Genomic DNA, 13,355 nt, shown 5'->3' on the forward strand with positions numbered 1-13,355 from the left:
TTGAGATAGAAGTATGAGTAGGAATAAAAGTATTAAAGTTAATATAAACGAAAGTTAACAGACCATGGGAAAAAAATTAATAATGCCATTGCAAATTATTTTTAAAGTTTTTGTCCCCCCGCCCTTCAAAATTGGCTCTAAAAATCGGGGGGGCAAAAAAAATGTGTTTAACTTGAGTGAAATTTTTTTGTATAAAATCAATTATCTGTGCGTTTTACAGCATAAAGAGCTCGAAAAAAAAGTGTACGGAGTGTTAACGCTTCTAGCACGAAACAAAAATGAAAGTACAAATAATGTAGCTTCCGAAAACTGGCAAAAATTTTTTTTTTCGATTTTGACTTTATTTTGAAAGGTTTTTGCATAGAAAATAACAACGTATATATCAGAAGCAATAATAAATTCGGGTTTCATGATTAAACTTCAAGCAAAAATTCCTAAAAATCTTTTTTGCGTGATTAAGAAAATCTCTTTGTTTTTTTTCGCCCCCCCCCCCCCTTCAGTTGCTTAGCATCGGAAGAACAAAAACTTTAAAAAATATTTATAAAGGCCTAAAAAAGGTTAAGAAAAAAAAAATACGAAAAGTAAGAATGAAAAAAAGTATGATGTAATACGTGATAAAAACAAAATGAATAAAATATGTAAAATTATGGCAAAATTAATGAAAAAATGAACGGGAAATTAGAACAAAATTAACGAAACTAAAAACGAAGGCTAAAAAGAAAATAATGAAAAACAAAAGGTGAAAGAAAAATAATAAAAATTAGTGAAAATTAAACAAAAACGTTTGAAAAGTAACTGAGAGCATCATATAAAAACACTAAAAAAATTAGAAAAGAAATTTAAAAAATATAAGCAATTGGAAGAAAATGATAGGAAAATGTAATATAAATTAGAATAAAACAGAATGAAAAACGCCAGAGAATGAAAAAGAAATGAAAGAGAAATGAATCGAATCTGAATTGGCAAAGGAAGAAAAATTAAAATACATGAAACGAGAAATTCTTCAATATTAGAAATTCTTTAATGAATATCTTCAATATTCAATAATTAACGTACACAGCTCTCACCTCGGAAGTACCGAGGATGACAAAGACGAATTTTACGCGCAGTTGGAGCGTGAATACGACCGCTGCCCAAGACATGATGTTAAAATTGTCATCGGGCATTGTAATGCTCAGGCTGGTCAGGAGGATGAATTCAAACCGGGGATTGGACGGTTCAGCGCACACCCGCAAACGAACGAAAACGGCCTAAGACTTGTCGATTTCGCCGCCTCCAAGAACATGGCCATACGTAGTACCTTCTTCCAGCATAACCTCTACCATCGGTACACCTGGAGATCACCCTACCAGACAGAATCACACTTTTCAGACATTATCGACGTCAGAACCTATCTGGGCGCTAACATTGATTCAGATCACTACCTAGTGATGGTAAGGATACGTCAAAAACTATCTGTTGTGAACAACATACGATACCGCCGCCCGCCACGGTATAATCTAGCACGACTGAAGCAACCGGATGTCGCCGAAAGTTACGCGTTATCTCTCGAAACCGCACTGCCGGAAGAGGGTGAGCTAGATGAAGTCCCTCTTGAGGACTGTTGGAATGCCGTGAAAACAGCCATTAACAGCGTAGTGGAGAACGTTCTAGGCCGTGTAGCACCGAATCGACGTAACGAATGGTTTGACGAGGAATGCCAGCAGTTATTGGCTGTGAAGAACGCAGCGCGAGTACAAATGCGTATAGCCACCCGTCAGAATGTGGAGCGATACAAACAGAAGCGGAGGCAGCAAACCCGACTCTTCAAGGAAAAGAAGCGCCACCAAGAGGAGAAGGAGTGCGAAGAACTCGAGCAGCTGTACCGCTTTCACGACACACGAAAGTTCTATCAGAGACTCAACGAATCTCGCAAAGGCTTTGTGCCGCGGGCCGAAATGTGCAGAGATAAAGATGGAGGTATCTTGACTGACGACCGTGTGGTGATCGAAAGGTGGAAGCATCACTGCGATGAACACCTGAATGTGCCACCCCCATCGATGAGGGAAGTTAAAGAAGCTATCCGGCGGCTGAAGAACAACAAAGCAGCGGAAAACGATGACATTGGAGCGGAACTTATTAAAATGGGCCCGGACAGGTTGGCCGGCTGCTTGCATCAACTGATTGTCAAAATTTGGGATACGGAACGACTACCGGAGGAGTGGAAAGACGGGGTTATCTGCCCTATCTACAAAAAAGGTGATAAGCTGGATTGTAAGAACTACCGAGCGATCACTATCCTGAATGCCGCCTACAAAGTGCTGTCCCAAGTAATCTTCCATCGACTATCGCCAATAGCCAATAGATTTGTGGGAAGTTACCAGGCCGGCTTCATGGAGGGTCGGTCTACAACGGACTAAATCTTCACCCTGCGGCAGATCCTCCAGAAGTGTTGCGAGTTCCAAATCCCCTATTCCACCAAAGCCGCATATTTCAAAGCCGCATATGAAAGCGTAAACCGACAAGAGCTATGGAAAATTTTGGACGAAAACGGCTTTTCGGGTATTAAGCTTACTAGAATTATCATGGCTACGATGGATGGGATCCAGTGCTGTGTGTGTGTTCCTGTCTGCTATTCAACATTGCGCTTGAAGGTGTTATAAGACGAGCGGCGATCGAAATGCGGGGCTAGATTTTCAATAAATCCAGTCAATTTATCTGTTTTGCTGACGACGTGGATGCTGTCAGCAGAACATTTGAGGCGGTGGAAGATCAGCACACCAGACTAAAGCGCGAGGCAGAGAAGATTGGATTGAAGATAAATACGTCTAAAACGAAGTATATGCTGGCGGGTGGGACCGAGCGCGACAAGGCCCGCTTGGGCAGCAGCCACGTAGCCAGAGGTGGGGGCCAGGAGCCCTATCTTGGCTCCTAATACATTATATGCATATCTTACTGCTTATAAATGTAATACATCACAATACATTTAATGTATTGTAGTTCAAAACGCAAAAATATGCATATAAAAGAGTTGAAATCAAAATTGGGCCCCCGGGCCCCCCCTTCTGGCTATGTGGCTGTTGGGCAGTACCGTGGTGATCGACGGGGATGAGTTCGAGGTAGTCGACGAGTTCGTATACCTTGGCTCACTGGCAACAGAGGACAACAATACCAGCCGTGAGATTAAAAGGCGTATTATCAGCGGAAGTCGGGCCTACTACGGACTCCACAAACATTTGCGGTCGAACAATCTGAACCCCCGTACAAAATGCACATTGTACAAAATGCAAATTAGACCAGTTGTCCTCTTCGGGCACGAAACGTGGATACTGCTAGAAGAGGACCTACGAGCACTCAGAGTTTTCGAACGGCGGGTGCTAAGAACCATCTTTGGCGGAGTGCAAGAGAACGGTGTATGGAGGCAAAGAATGAACCACGAGCTCGCGCGTCTCTACGGCGAACCAAGTATTCAGAAAGTGGTTAAAGCTGGACGGATACGTTGGACAGGACATGTTGCTAGAATGCCGGACAACTATCCTGCAAAAATGGTTTTCGCATCCAATCCGGAAGGAACAAGACGAAAAGGGTCACAGTAAGCGAGGTGGCAAGACCAGGTGGAGCGAGATATGGCGAGCACTGGGTGCCCGCGGAACTGAAAATCAGTTGCCATGGACCGAAACTGAAATAGAAATACAAACTAACCCCAACATCAAAATAACGGATAAATGGAAAACTAAATTGAAAATTCACGATAGCCACAGGGAAATAAGAGGACATTAACAGAAATGTGATGAAAAATGGAAATGATATTAAAATGTAACTATAAAATTAAAATGAAAGAAAACGAAAATAGAAGAAAAACTGGAAATGAAAAGGTAATAAATGGAAAATGAAATGAAACTGAATGGCAAGTGAAAAAGTGATAAAAAATGGAAAAAATGAAAATCAATGAATGAAAAATAATAATTCCAAAGAAGCTCGATGGGGTCATTCCCAGCGTAGTGGTTAGCATGCACGATGCTTAGTTAAAGTTAAAGTGTCTATAATTAAACAAAAAAAACGAAGCTCGAAATAAATATGAATGATAAATGGAAAACCAAAGAAGGAAAAGAAAAAACAAAACAAAATTAAAAAATACAAGTAAGGCCATTGCAAATTATTTTTAAAGTGTTTTGTTCCTTATAGAATCGAAAACTACTGAACCGATCAGCGTGAAAATTTGCATGTAGGGGTTTTTGTGTCCAGAGAAGGTTCTTATGATGGTTAGAGACCCCTCCCCCCACTAAGAGGAAGAGGCTCCCATACAAATCTATGCCTATAAAAATGGATTTCTGTCTCCCCGTATGTTCCTTAGAGTATCGAAAACTACTGATCCGATCAGCGTGAAATTTTGCATGTAGGGATTTTTGGGGCCAGGGAAGGTTCTCATGATGGTCAGAGACCCCTCCCCCACTAAGGCTCCCATACAATCTATATATCTATATCTTAAAAATAGATTTTTGTCTGTCTGCCCGTATGTTTCCTATAGAATCGAAAACTGCTGAACCGATCGGCGTGAAAATTTGCATGTAGGGGTTTTTGGGCCCGAGGAAGGTTCTTATGATGGTTAGAGACCTCTCCCCCTACTAAAAGGGGGGCTCCCATACAAACGAAATTCAAATTTCTGCAAAATTCGAGAACTACTCAAGCAAATGGAACAAAATTTGGCATGTGGGTGTTTTAGAACACAAGATTTTTTTCTATGGTGCATTAAGACCCCTCCCCTCTTTACTAATATTTATTTATTTTTTTATTGTTCTACAGTCTTCGGCACAAGGCAGTACAGACTAATTGTATCTTAAAACTAATTTACATTTACAATCAAACTTTTAAATCTAGTTTTGCTAACATTAAAATCGAACACATGATTTACCTCGTTAAATAATGTACAGCAATAATGTAGAGGATTTTGCTGGCCATATTGGGTTCGATGAGCTGGAGTCCAGAGAAACGTTCGATTCCGCAGAATTCGACGAGGCACGTGCAGATTTATTTCTTCTAAGAGATAACTGTTATCGATAATTCCCATTAGCAGATCGTAAACAAGCAATCTCTGTGTCGTTCGTCTTCTTTGGGCAAGCGGACTAAGTTTTATCAACTGACAACGATTTTCGTAAGCCGGAAGGCGTATAGGGTCCTGCCAAGGCAAACGACGCAGGGCAAAACGTATGAAACAACGTTGTACTCTTTCAATTTTATTAATTTTGCCTGTGTGATACGGTGCCCACACCGGTGCTGCGTATTCCAAAATACTACGAACTAAGGTGCAGTAAAGCGTTTTTAAAGCGTAGATATCATTAAAATCCGAAGTGGTTCGTCGAATGAAGCCGAGTACAGCATACGCTTTTGACGATATTATGCTAATGTGCTCGTCGAACTTTAGCTTGCAGTCAAGCATGACTCCCATATCTTTGACAGAGCTACAACGTTTCATTTCGCGTGCGTTCATTAGAAATTCGAAATGTTGAGGGTTACGAAGGCGGGAGAAAGTTATGACGGAACATTTTGATGCATTTACCTCCATCCCGTTTATGAGGCACCAGTGAAAAAGGCTATTCACATCACGTTGTAAAGCGTCGCGATCGAGAGCAGTTGTGACAGTACGGAAAATTTTAAGATCATTGGCATATAGTAACTTTTCGGACTCTAGGCTATCACAGATATCGTTTATGAAAAGTACAAAAATCAATGGGCCCAGAATACTGCCTTGTGGTACTCCAGAGGGTATATCAAAACAGTACGATTTAGTTCCATTCATGTTCACGAAAGCAGTGCGACTGATTAAATAAGATAACAGCCAGTTGGTTATCCATTCCGGTAAGCCAATGCGCTTCAACTTTCCAATTGCTAATAAATGCGGTACCTTGTCGAATGCCCTGGAGAAGTCTACATATATTGCATCTATCTGTTGACGTTTCTCTGTGCGTTTTAACATATTGGTTACAAAACTCATCAGGTTTGAGACGGTTGATCGGTTCCTTACAAATCCATGTTGATAGTCAGTTATTACATGGCGGACCGCTAAGTATAACGAATGGTGCACAATCTTCTCAAAGACTTTTGAGATGCTGTTTAGAATTGAGATACCTCTGTAATTTGCAACGTTGTTCGTGCTGCCGCATTTATGAATTGGTTTAATAGAAGCGTGTTTCCATGCCTGTGGAAAGACTCCGCTACTGAGAGAGTTATTAAAAATCATCGTTAATGGCAATGCTAACGCTTTGGCAGAATGTTTCAAGAATAATGGAGGTAGTCCATCAGGTCCCGGACCTTTAGAAGAGTCCACTGCGGCAAGTGCGATAGACACTTCGTTTGTCGATAGTGTTAACGAAGGAAGAAACAAGTTAAGCATTTGTATATTGCTAATTGCTGCACTTTGAATAGCCGGGGGGTCGTTGCAGTATACAGTTTTAAAGAAATCAGCAAACAAATTCGCAGAATCTTCAGCTTCAGATACTTTACTATCCTTATAGAAGACACTTGACGGGATTCCACTTGATTGCCTACGACTTTGAGCAAAATTCCAGAAGGACGATGGATCTCGTTTCACCTGAGACTCAATTCTTCTTATGTATTCTCGGTAACTGGCATTCCGTTGTACTTCGTACTGTTGCTCAATTTGACGAAGAGACTGTTTATTACGGTCTGATTTATCTTTAAAAAAGCATTTGCGAGCTTTCCGTAGACGGTTGCGAGAATTGCATTTAGGAGGGGAATTATGACCCCTCCCCCCTTTAGGAGACGGGGCTCCTATACAAATGAAATACAAATTTCCCAATAACTCGAGAACTAATCAAGCAAATGGAATAAAATTCGGCATGTGAAGGTTTTTGAAGGGAAGAATTTTTTTTATGGTGACTTAAGACCTCTCCTCACTTTATGAGGGGGACTCCCATACAAATGAAATACAAATTTTCTCATAACTCGAAAACTAATCAACCAAATGGAACCAAATTTGGCATGTGGGAGGCTTTTTTATGATGGTTTTAGACCCCTTACCCCTGTGGTGGGGGATAAGGACTCTCATACAAATAAAACAAAAATTTTTTAAAAACTAATCACGGTGTGACAAAAAAAAAATTTTCTAATATACTTTGCAAGTGACCTAGTGTACGTTGTTAGTCACACCTAGTACATCATAAAAACACATATGACATCATCCTAACACTCCCAAAATTTCAAGTTATTGCAAAAAAACGTTTTTTTGCTAGGTGTACACTTACTATCATGAATAACTCAATAATTTTCCAAGCAATTTTAAGTTTTTTATACATTTTTTGAAAGCTTTCAGGATATATATACATTCACTTTGGTTTTACAAAAGTTAGACGAGATTTTTTCAATTAAATATGAAATTTAACTAAAATATTTAAATTTTTCTCATTAAAGTGACCTTAAAAATGACCCACATTCCTAAGCTCAACATCACTTGTTTTATATTCAATCCTAAGACTTTGGTTAAAATTTCAGCCAAATCGGTCAACATTTGTAAATTTGAGACTATTTTTAAGAGTTGTAGAAATTGTTGCTTCCCCCCCTCCCTTCAGAGGCCCAACACCGGAGAGACAAAAACTTGAAATATGTGGAAATGAACAATAAATATGCAAAAATATGGGTAAAAATGGAAAGAAATAATAGGAAAACGGTAACAATTAAACTAAAAATGATCTGAATTAGTGAAAACAAAGGAAAAATGGGAAAAAACATATATACATATCGCCTATTTTTTATCTTTTGAAAAGTGAATAATAAGCAAAACAAAAGGAAAACGAAAGGAATGTAAATGGAGAGTGATATGAAGAAAGGGAATACACAAAAATCATAAGGAAAATCTTATTAAACGAAAAGAAAATAGATAAGAAAAGCAAAAGAAAAATAATAGTGATAGAAAAATGAAAGCAAAATCAAAGAAATTTGTAAGCAATATAAATAAGCGTATAGAAAAAGAAAAGAAAAACCTAAGAAAATGAATTCAAAATGAAAGCAAGATGAAGAAAAATAAAAATGTCACAAAAAGATAAGAGAATGGTCAGCAACCAAAGTAAAGTGAAAATAATACAGGATGATAACAGAGTAATGACAATTGGATGGAATGAAATTAGAACTACAACGGAAACCCAAAAATATATGCTTGGAATAGGAAAATCAAACAAAAATTAGTAAAATGAAAAACAAATTGAGAAAAAATTGATTGATTGATGAAAGGAATATGAAAGTAAATTGACACGAAAATTAGTAAATGTAAAGTAAATGTGTATTCGAAAAAAATGAAATAAAAAAAATAGAAAAACTAAGAATGAAAGAAATAGGAAAGAGGAAATATAAAGGAATGATATAAGGTAATTAAATGAAAATGAACAACACACATATAGAAAATTGAAGTACATATATGGAAAGCAGAATGGATGAATTCTAAAAGAAAAATGAACAATTAAAATCGAATTCGAAACATATTTGGAAAGAAAGAAGAAAAAATTATGTGTAAAATAAAGAAAAGTAATTGGAATTAAACGAGAATAAACAGAAAATCTATGAAAAATTATACTAAAATGAACGAAACTGAGAAATGACAACAAATGACACAACAAAGAAAAAGGAAAACTGAAAAAGGAGGGGAAAATAAAAGCGAAATATAGTAAAAATGGAAAATGAAAAAGAAATGAGCGGAAAATAAAACAATTTTGAATGATAAATAAAACAATATGATTTGAGAACTGTAGAAAAATGAAGGGAAAATAAATGAATAATAAATATGAAACCTATGGCGAAGGAAAAATATAGAGAAATGGAAAGAAACAAAAAGAAGGAAATAGTTATATGAAAGAACAATATGATAAAAGATGTATAAAAAATTATTTGATTATTTGCTTAGTTGAGTCAATAAATGGAAAATTGTTTATATTATTTTCATACCATGTGTAACACACAAGATTCGTATCCGGTTTCAAATAACTCTGATAGGTTTTAATTTTATTATGCAAGACAAGATAGATATGTACATGTACAATGAAATAAGTTCAATAAGTTACACTACATACACGATCTAACGATAACATTTTCCCATTCCACTGCTAGCTCGATAATCTCCATCTTAACCTAGATCTACTGCACTCATAGGACATGTACTGTTATTTATTTACCTATTTTATGTTCATTGTATCAGCTTGGAACATTTTATGAATTGCTATTACGAAATGAATCATTACACATAGATTTAACGTTTCCCAACCTGTTCCCGGTTACAAAAGCGAATGTCAACAGCGGGTGCTTATTTTTAGTTCGCAGTTTAGGTACGAGAATCTTTACAAAACACAATAGAAGCAGCAAAACTAAATACATACCCGGCTGCGAACAGCCTCCAGCTTCCCGCGCCCAGAAAACCGAATCAAAACAAAAAACCATGTCACACAAACACAGATTTCTTATATTTTCACAGAATAACTTTGCGGAGTGTTGGAGTAGTACACAACCCGGCAGGTGGAAATGTACACCTAGACGTTCCCCCATGCCCTCTTCCTTCCTCTTCACGTCCCCTGTCGGTCGGTAATCACCTCGGATTTAATGCACCTTGTGCGAGCGCCGGCATAATAGAACAGCATAGCGACAGCGTTACGAAACTCACGCGGCTGGAAATGTGATCGCCTTTCCGTGCGGTCGGGCGGTGGGCGATAAGGGCGGGAAGGAAATTTCTCGCGTTGGTGTTGTTGTTTCGTTAGGTGCAATGCATTCGTTCCTAGCAGCGCTCCAGGAGAAGCCATGGAGTTAGCTCGATGTCCGGCTGACGCTCAGTTTCCAGTCACCTGTCGTCGCGTTTGGACTAGCATTTATCACTCGCTGCAGCGAAGACCGTCTTCATCGGGTTGATATCTATTTTATTCAAAATATTATATTATTGGAAAAAATAATACAAATTCTAGTTTAATGACATATTCTACTAAATCGTGTTCAAAGTATATTACGACATTCTCTGCACAGAATTGTGTAATACATTTAGAAGGTAAAATCAAAGTGAGTAAGTTATTGAAGAACATTAGCGTAAAGTGAAATAGCCAATTGGGAGGCTAATTGTATGGTGTACCTACATTGCGCTATCTAGTCAATCGTCCAAGTCTTCAATTAGTGAGTCGTATTCTTGTACTTTGAACGAGGCACAATGTCTATAGTATTGGACAGTATTGTGGAAAGTGAAGATGACACATTGAATGATATCCAGTGAACGTGGTTCTAACAAACAGTGGATAGCACAACAGTCGAACAAATATTCCCTGTTAGTTCAAGTGTATAGGATAACCGTTTAAAATCGATTGAGCAATGAGTGCCACCGGAACAGAGAACATGGAGGGTGCTGAATCCACCCATAATACAAAAATTTCCGATTCCGGGTATTCCAACAGTTGCAGCAACAGTCAATCGCAACGGAGGTAAGTTTCGTGGCGAGGCGAGGCGTTATGTCTAAATCTAGCGAAACGATGAGAAACACTTTCAATTTAATGTATTAACTGCCTTCGAACGAGTGGAAATAAAGTCATTACAGAGGAACAGAACCGAAGGGCCGTTCTGCTCTGAGCAACATGTGAATAAGTTGCACGTTTTGTTTTAGCGATCGAAGTTTTGCACTTATCTGCCTGCTCGTTACGCCGCCGGTCTGATTACAATAATTACGACATCAAACTTAGATCGATCAATGTATGGATTGTATTTAAAGTAGTGTCTGTGTTTGTTCTTGAGAAGATCTATATTGCGTTATAACTTCCAGGAACTGAACGTTTTATCGGGACATCCCATTTTTATTTTCAAAAATTGTCACTTTCATCGACAAAAATATGCACATATTTATTTTATATGTTCCTAATGAAGTCATTTAAATGCGCAATTAATGCGGAGACGTAATTTTTCATGGAATAAATAATCTCCAAATCAGGCCTTGAAAAATTAGCCTTAGCGATGAGGTTTTAAATCACACTGAGTTTGCGTGATTGCTTGATTCAGTAGAATCTGCAGTAAACAACTAAGAAATGACTCTCTAATTTTAATTTTTCGTTCACAAAACCAACGTATTTTAATACATGAACTTAGAAAATAAGTACATATTGCGATAACTTCCTTCATACGTTGTAAAACTTGTGCCATTTGTGAAGGGACGGGCCCAGACTGTCGCAAATCACTCGCAAATTAAATGAAGATGGGGATTTTTCCAGCGTATGACTATAACTATATTCACAGTATCCTGCACATGCAAGACTAATCATGTTTGGCATTTAATTTTGAACGACTTTGATTTCCCATTTGAAATGCAATCACAAAGCATTAGGTCAATTTTTGGAATTCAATTGGGCAATCCTCATAAAATGATTGATGTTCATGAACTACATTGGCGTAGCTGGACGGGATGTCTAGGGGACCAGGCCCCTCCAGAAATTTTCACCATTGGGATTTGAAAATTAAATGGATTAAATTCAGTGTATATGTTCCCAAAAATAAGTCCCTTCTTATCATGCCTGGAAGCCAAATCTGTCGTTGTTGCTCTTTCTCTTTCTTACTACATATAGTGATTTCAGGATGTAGCAATTTGATCGCAGATTTGTGCAGTCGCACTTTCAAACTGCAGAGCAGTTCTTCGATGAACACCTCAATGGCGAAGTTGCAAAAGGAGGCGGAACAAAAGTTAACCTGGGAGTGCCCATGGAAGGTAATAATGTCGCAGCACTTGATCTCCAAGAAGTCAAACGAGAAATTCCGTTGCAAAAGACCAATAAAGCCGCTGGTAAGGATTGGCAACGGCTCTACAGTGGTTTATTTTCAAAATTTAGGTGCAGGGGAAGCTACCGGAGGCATGGATAGAAGGTATAACGCTGGTAAAGCCGCCTACCAAGTTTTTTTCTCAGATCTTGTTACACCGGCTGTTACCAATAGCACATGGTTTCGTAGGGAATTACCAAATAGGCTTCATGGGGGCTCAAGCAACTACAGGTCATATTTTTACCATTGGACAGATCTTGCAGAAATGTCAGAAGTACAACGTGCCCACGAATCACATCTTTATTGTTTTTAAAGCAGCATACGATACAGCCAAACGAAAGCACCTATATGGCAGATAATGCAAGAACACGGTGGAAAGTGCTGCAGACGATATTTGGCGGAGTACAAACTGAAAGTAGAGAATGGTGGAGGCGTATGAATCACGAGCTACAGGCACTGCCTTGGGGGAGTCCCTCCAAGATCGTACATCTGGTGAAAGGCGGTGAGCTATGATAGTTCAGACACGTCGTATGCTTGCTAGACGACAATGCGACGGAAATAGTCCTCTTCAACAACCCCGCCGGCACTAGGAACAAGGGGGCTCTACGTGCAGGATGGCTCGACCAGGTCGAAAGTGATTTACGACTTCTGAGGCGACTGGAAAATTGGCGACGAGTGACCCAAGATCTTAAAACAGCACAAGCCACTCCGGCTCTATGCTGCTGCTGACGACAACGACGGCGATGGCGCTTACATAAATTTTTATTCCAAAGTGATTTTTATTGGAAGGCACCCCCTAGGCCCCTCCCAGGGAAATATGCGTAGAATTAAATGCGCTTATGGTAAACAAAACTGAAACCAGGTACAGCAACGCCGTACCTAAACATGTAAAATAAATCTGAAACATTTTTTGATTTTTTTTGACGAATTATTTTTTGCTGCACAAGTATAGGAAAACCAAAAGACCGTTATGCCAAAAGGATTTATGTTTGCCTGGAAATTAAATAAAAAGAAAACTTAATTGACCAAACTCGTGACTTAAGTCATGACCTTGAAATGCGGTCAGGCATATATAAATATTTATTTTTGAAACGATGATTCTACAATTGATGAAGGGACGGTAAGGGAAAGTAATGAAGAAGGATTTTTTCGGGAATGAAGGGGAAGGGTGGAAAGGAAGGGGGGGGGGTAATAGGTAGCTATGGTTAACAAGTTGTCGTTGTGACTCCTATCTTTTGTCCAATGCTGGAAGGTGCATGGGTCGAACCAAGCTGTAATCAGAGATTATAACCGGATTTGAACCCACAACACCTGCCAGGGCGTGTCGCTCACTGGTACCCGTGTACCTTTGAACCACAGAGGCGCTGGACCAGCGCCTCTGTGGTTCAAAGGTACACGGGTACCAGTGAGCGACACGCCCTGGCAGGTGTTGTGGGTTCAAATCCGGTTATAATCTCTGATTACAGCTTGGTTCGACCCATGCACCTTCCAGCATTGGACAAAAGATAGGAGTCACAACGACAACTTGTTAACCATAGCTACCTATTACCCCCCCCCCTTCCTTTCCACCCTTCCCCTTCATTCCCGAAAAAATCCTT

At 39.0% G+C, this 13,355-nt stretch overlaps 1 protein-coding gene across 1 annotated transcript in view; it reads left to right on the top strand.

The window, feature by feature from the left end:
• The first annotated feature begins 9,778 nt into the window (after positions 1 to 9,778).
• The window catches only part of LOC128739584 (uncharacterized), a 78,035-nt gene continuing 74,458 nt past the window's right edge, over positions 9,779 to 13,355 (top strand). Inside the window, exon 1 of the mRNA XM_053835080.1 lies at positions 9,779 to 10,439. Coding sequence (XP_053691055.1) covers positions 10,330 to 10,439 — 110 coding nt within the window. The 5' untranslated portion in view covers positions 9,779 to 10,329. The remainder of the gene's footprint in view (positions 10,440 to 13,355) is intronic.

The sequence above is a fragment of the Sabethes cyaneus genome, chromosome 3, assembly GCF_943734655.1.
Source record: "Sabethes cyaneus chromosome 3, idSabCyanKW18_F2, whole genome shotgun sequence".
Lineage (NCBI taxonomy): Eukaryota > Metazoa > Arthropoda > Insecta > Diptera > Culicidae > Sabethes > Sabethes cyaneus.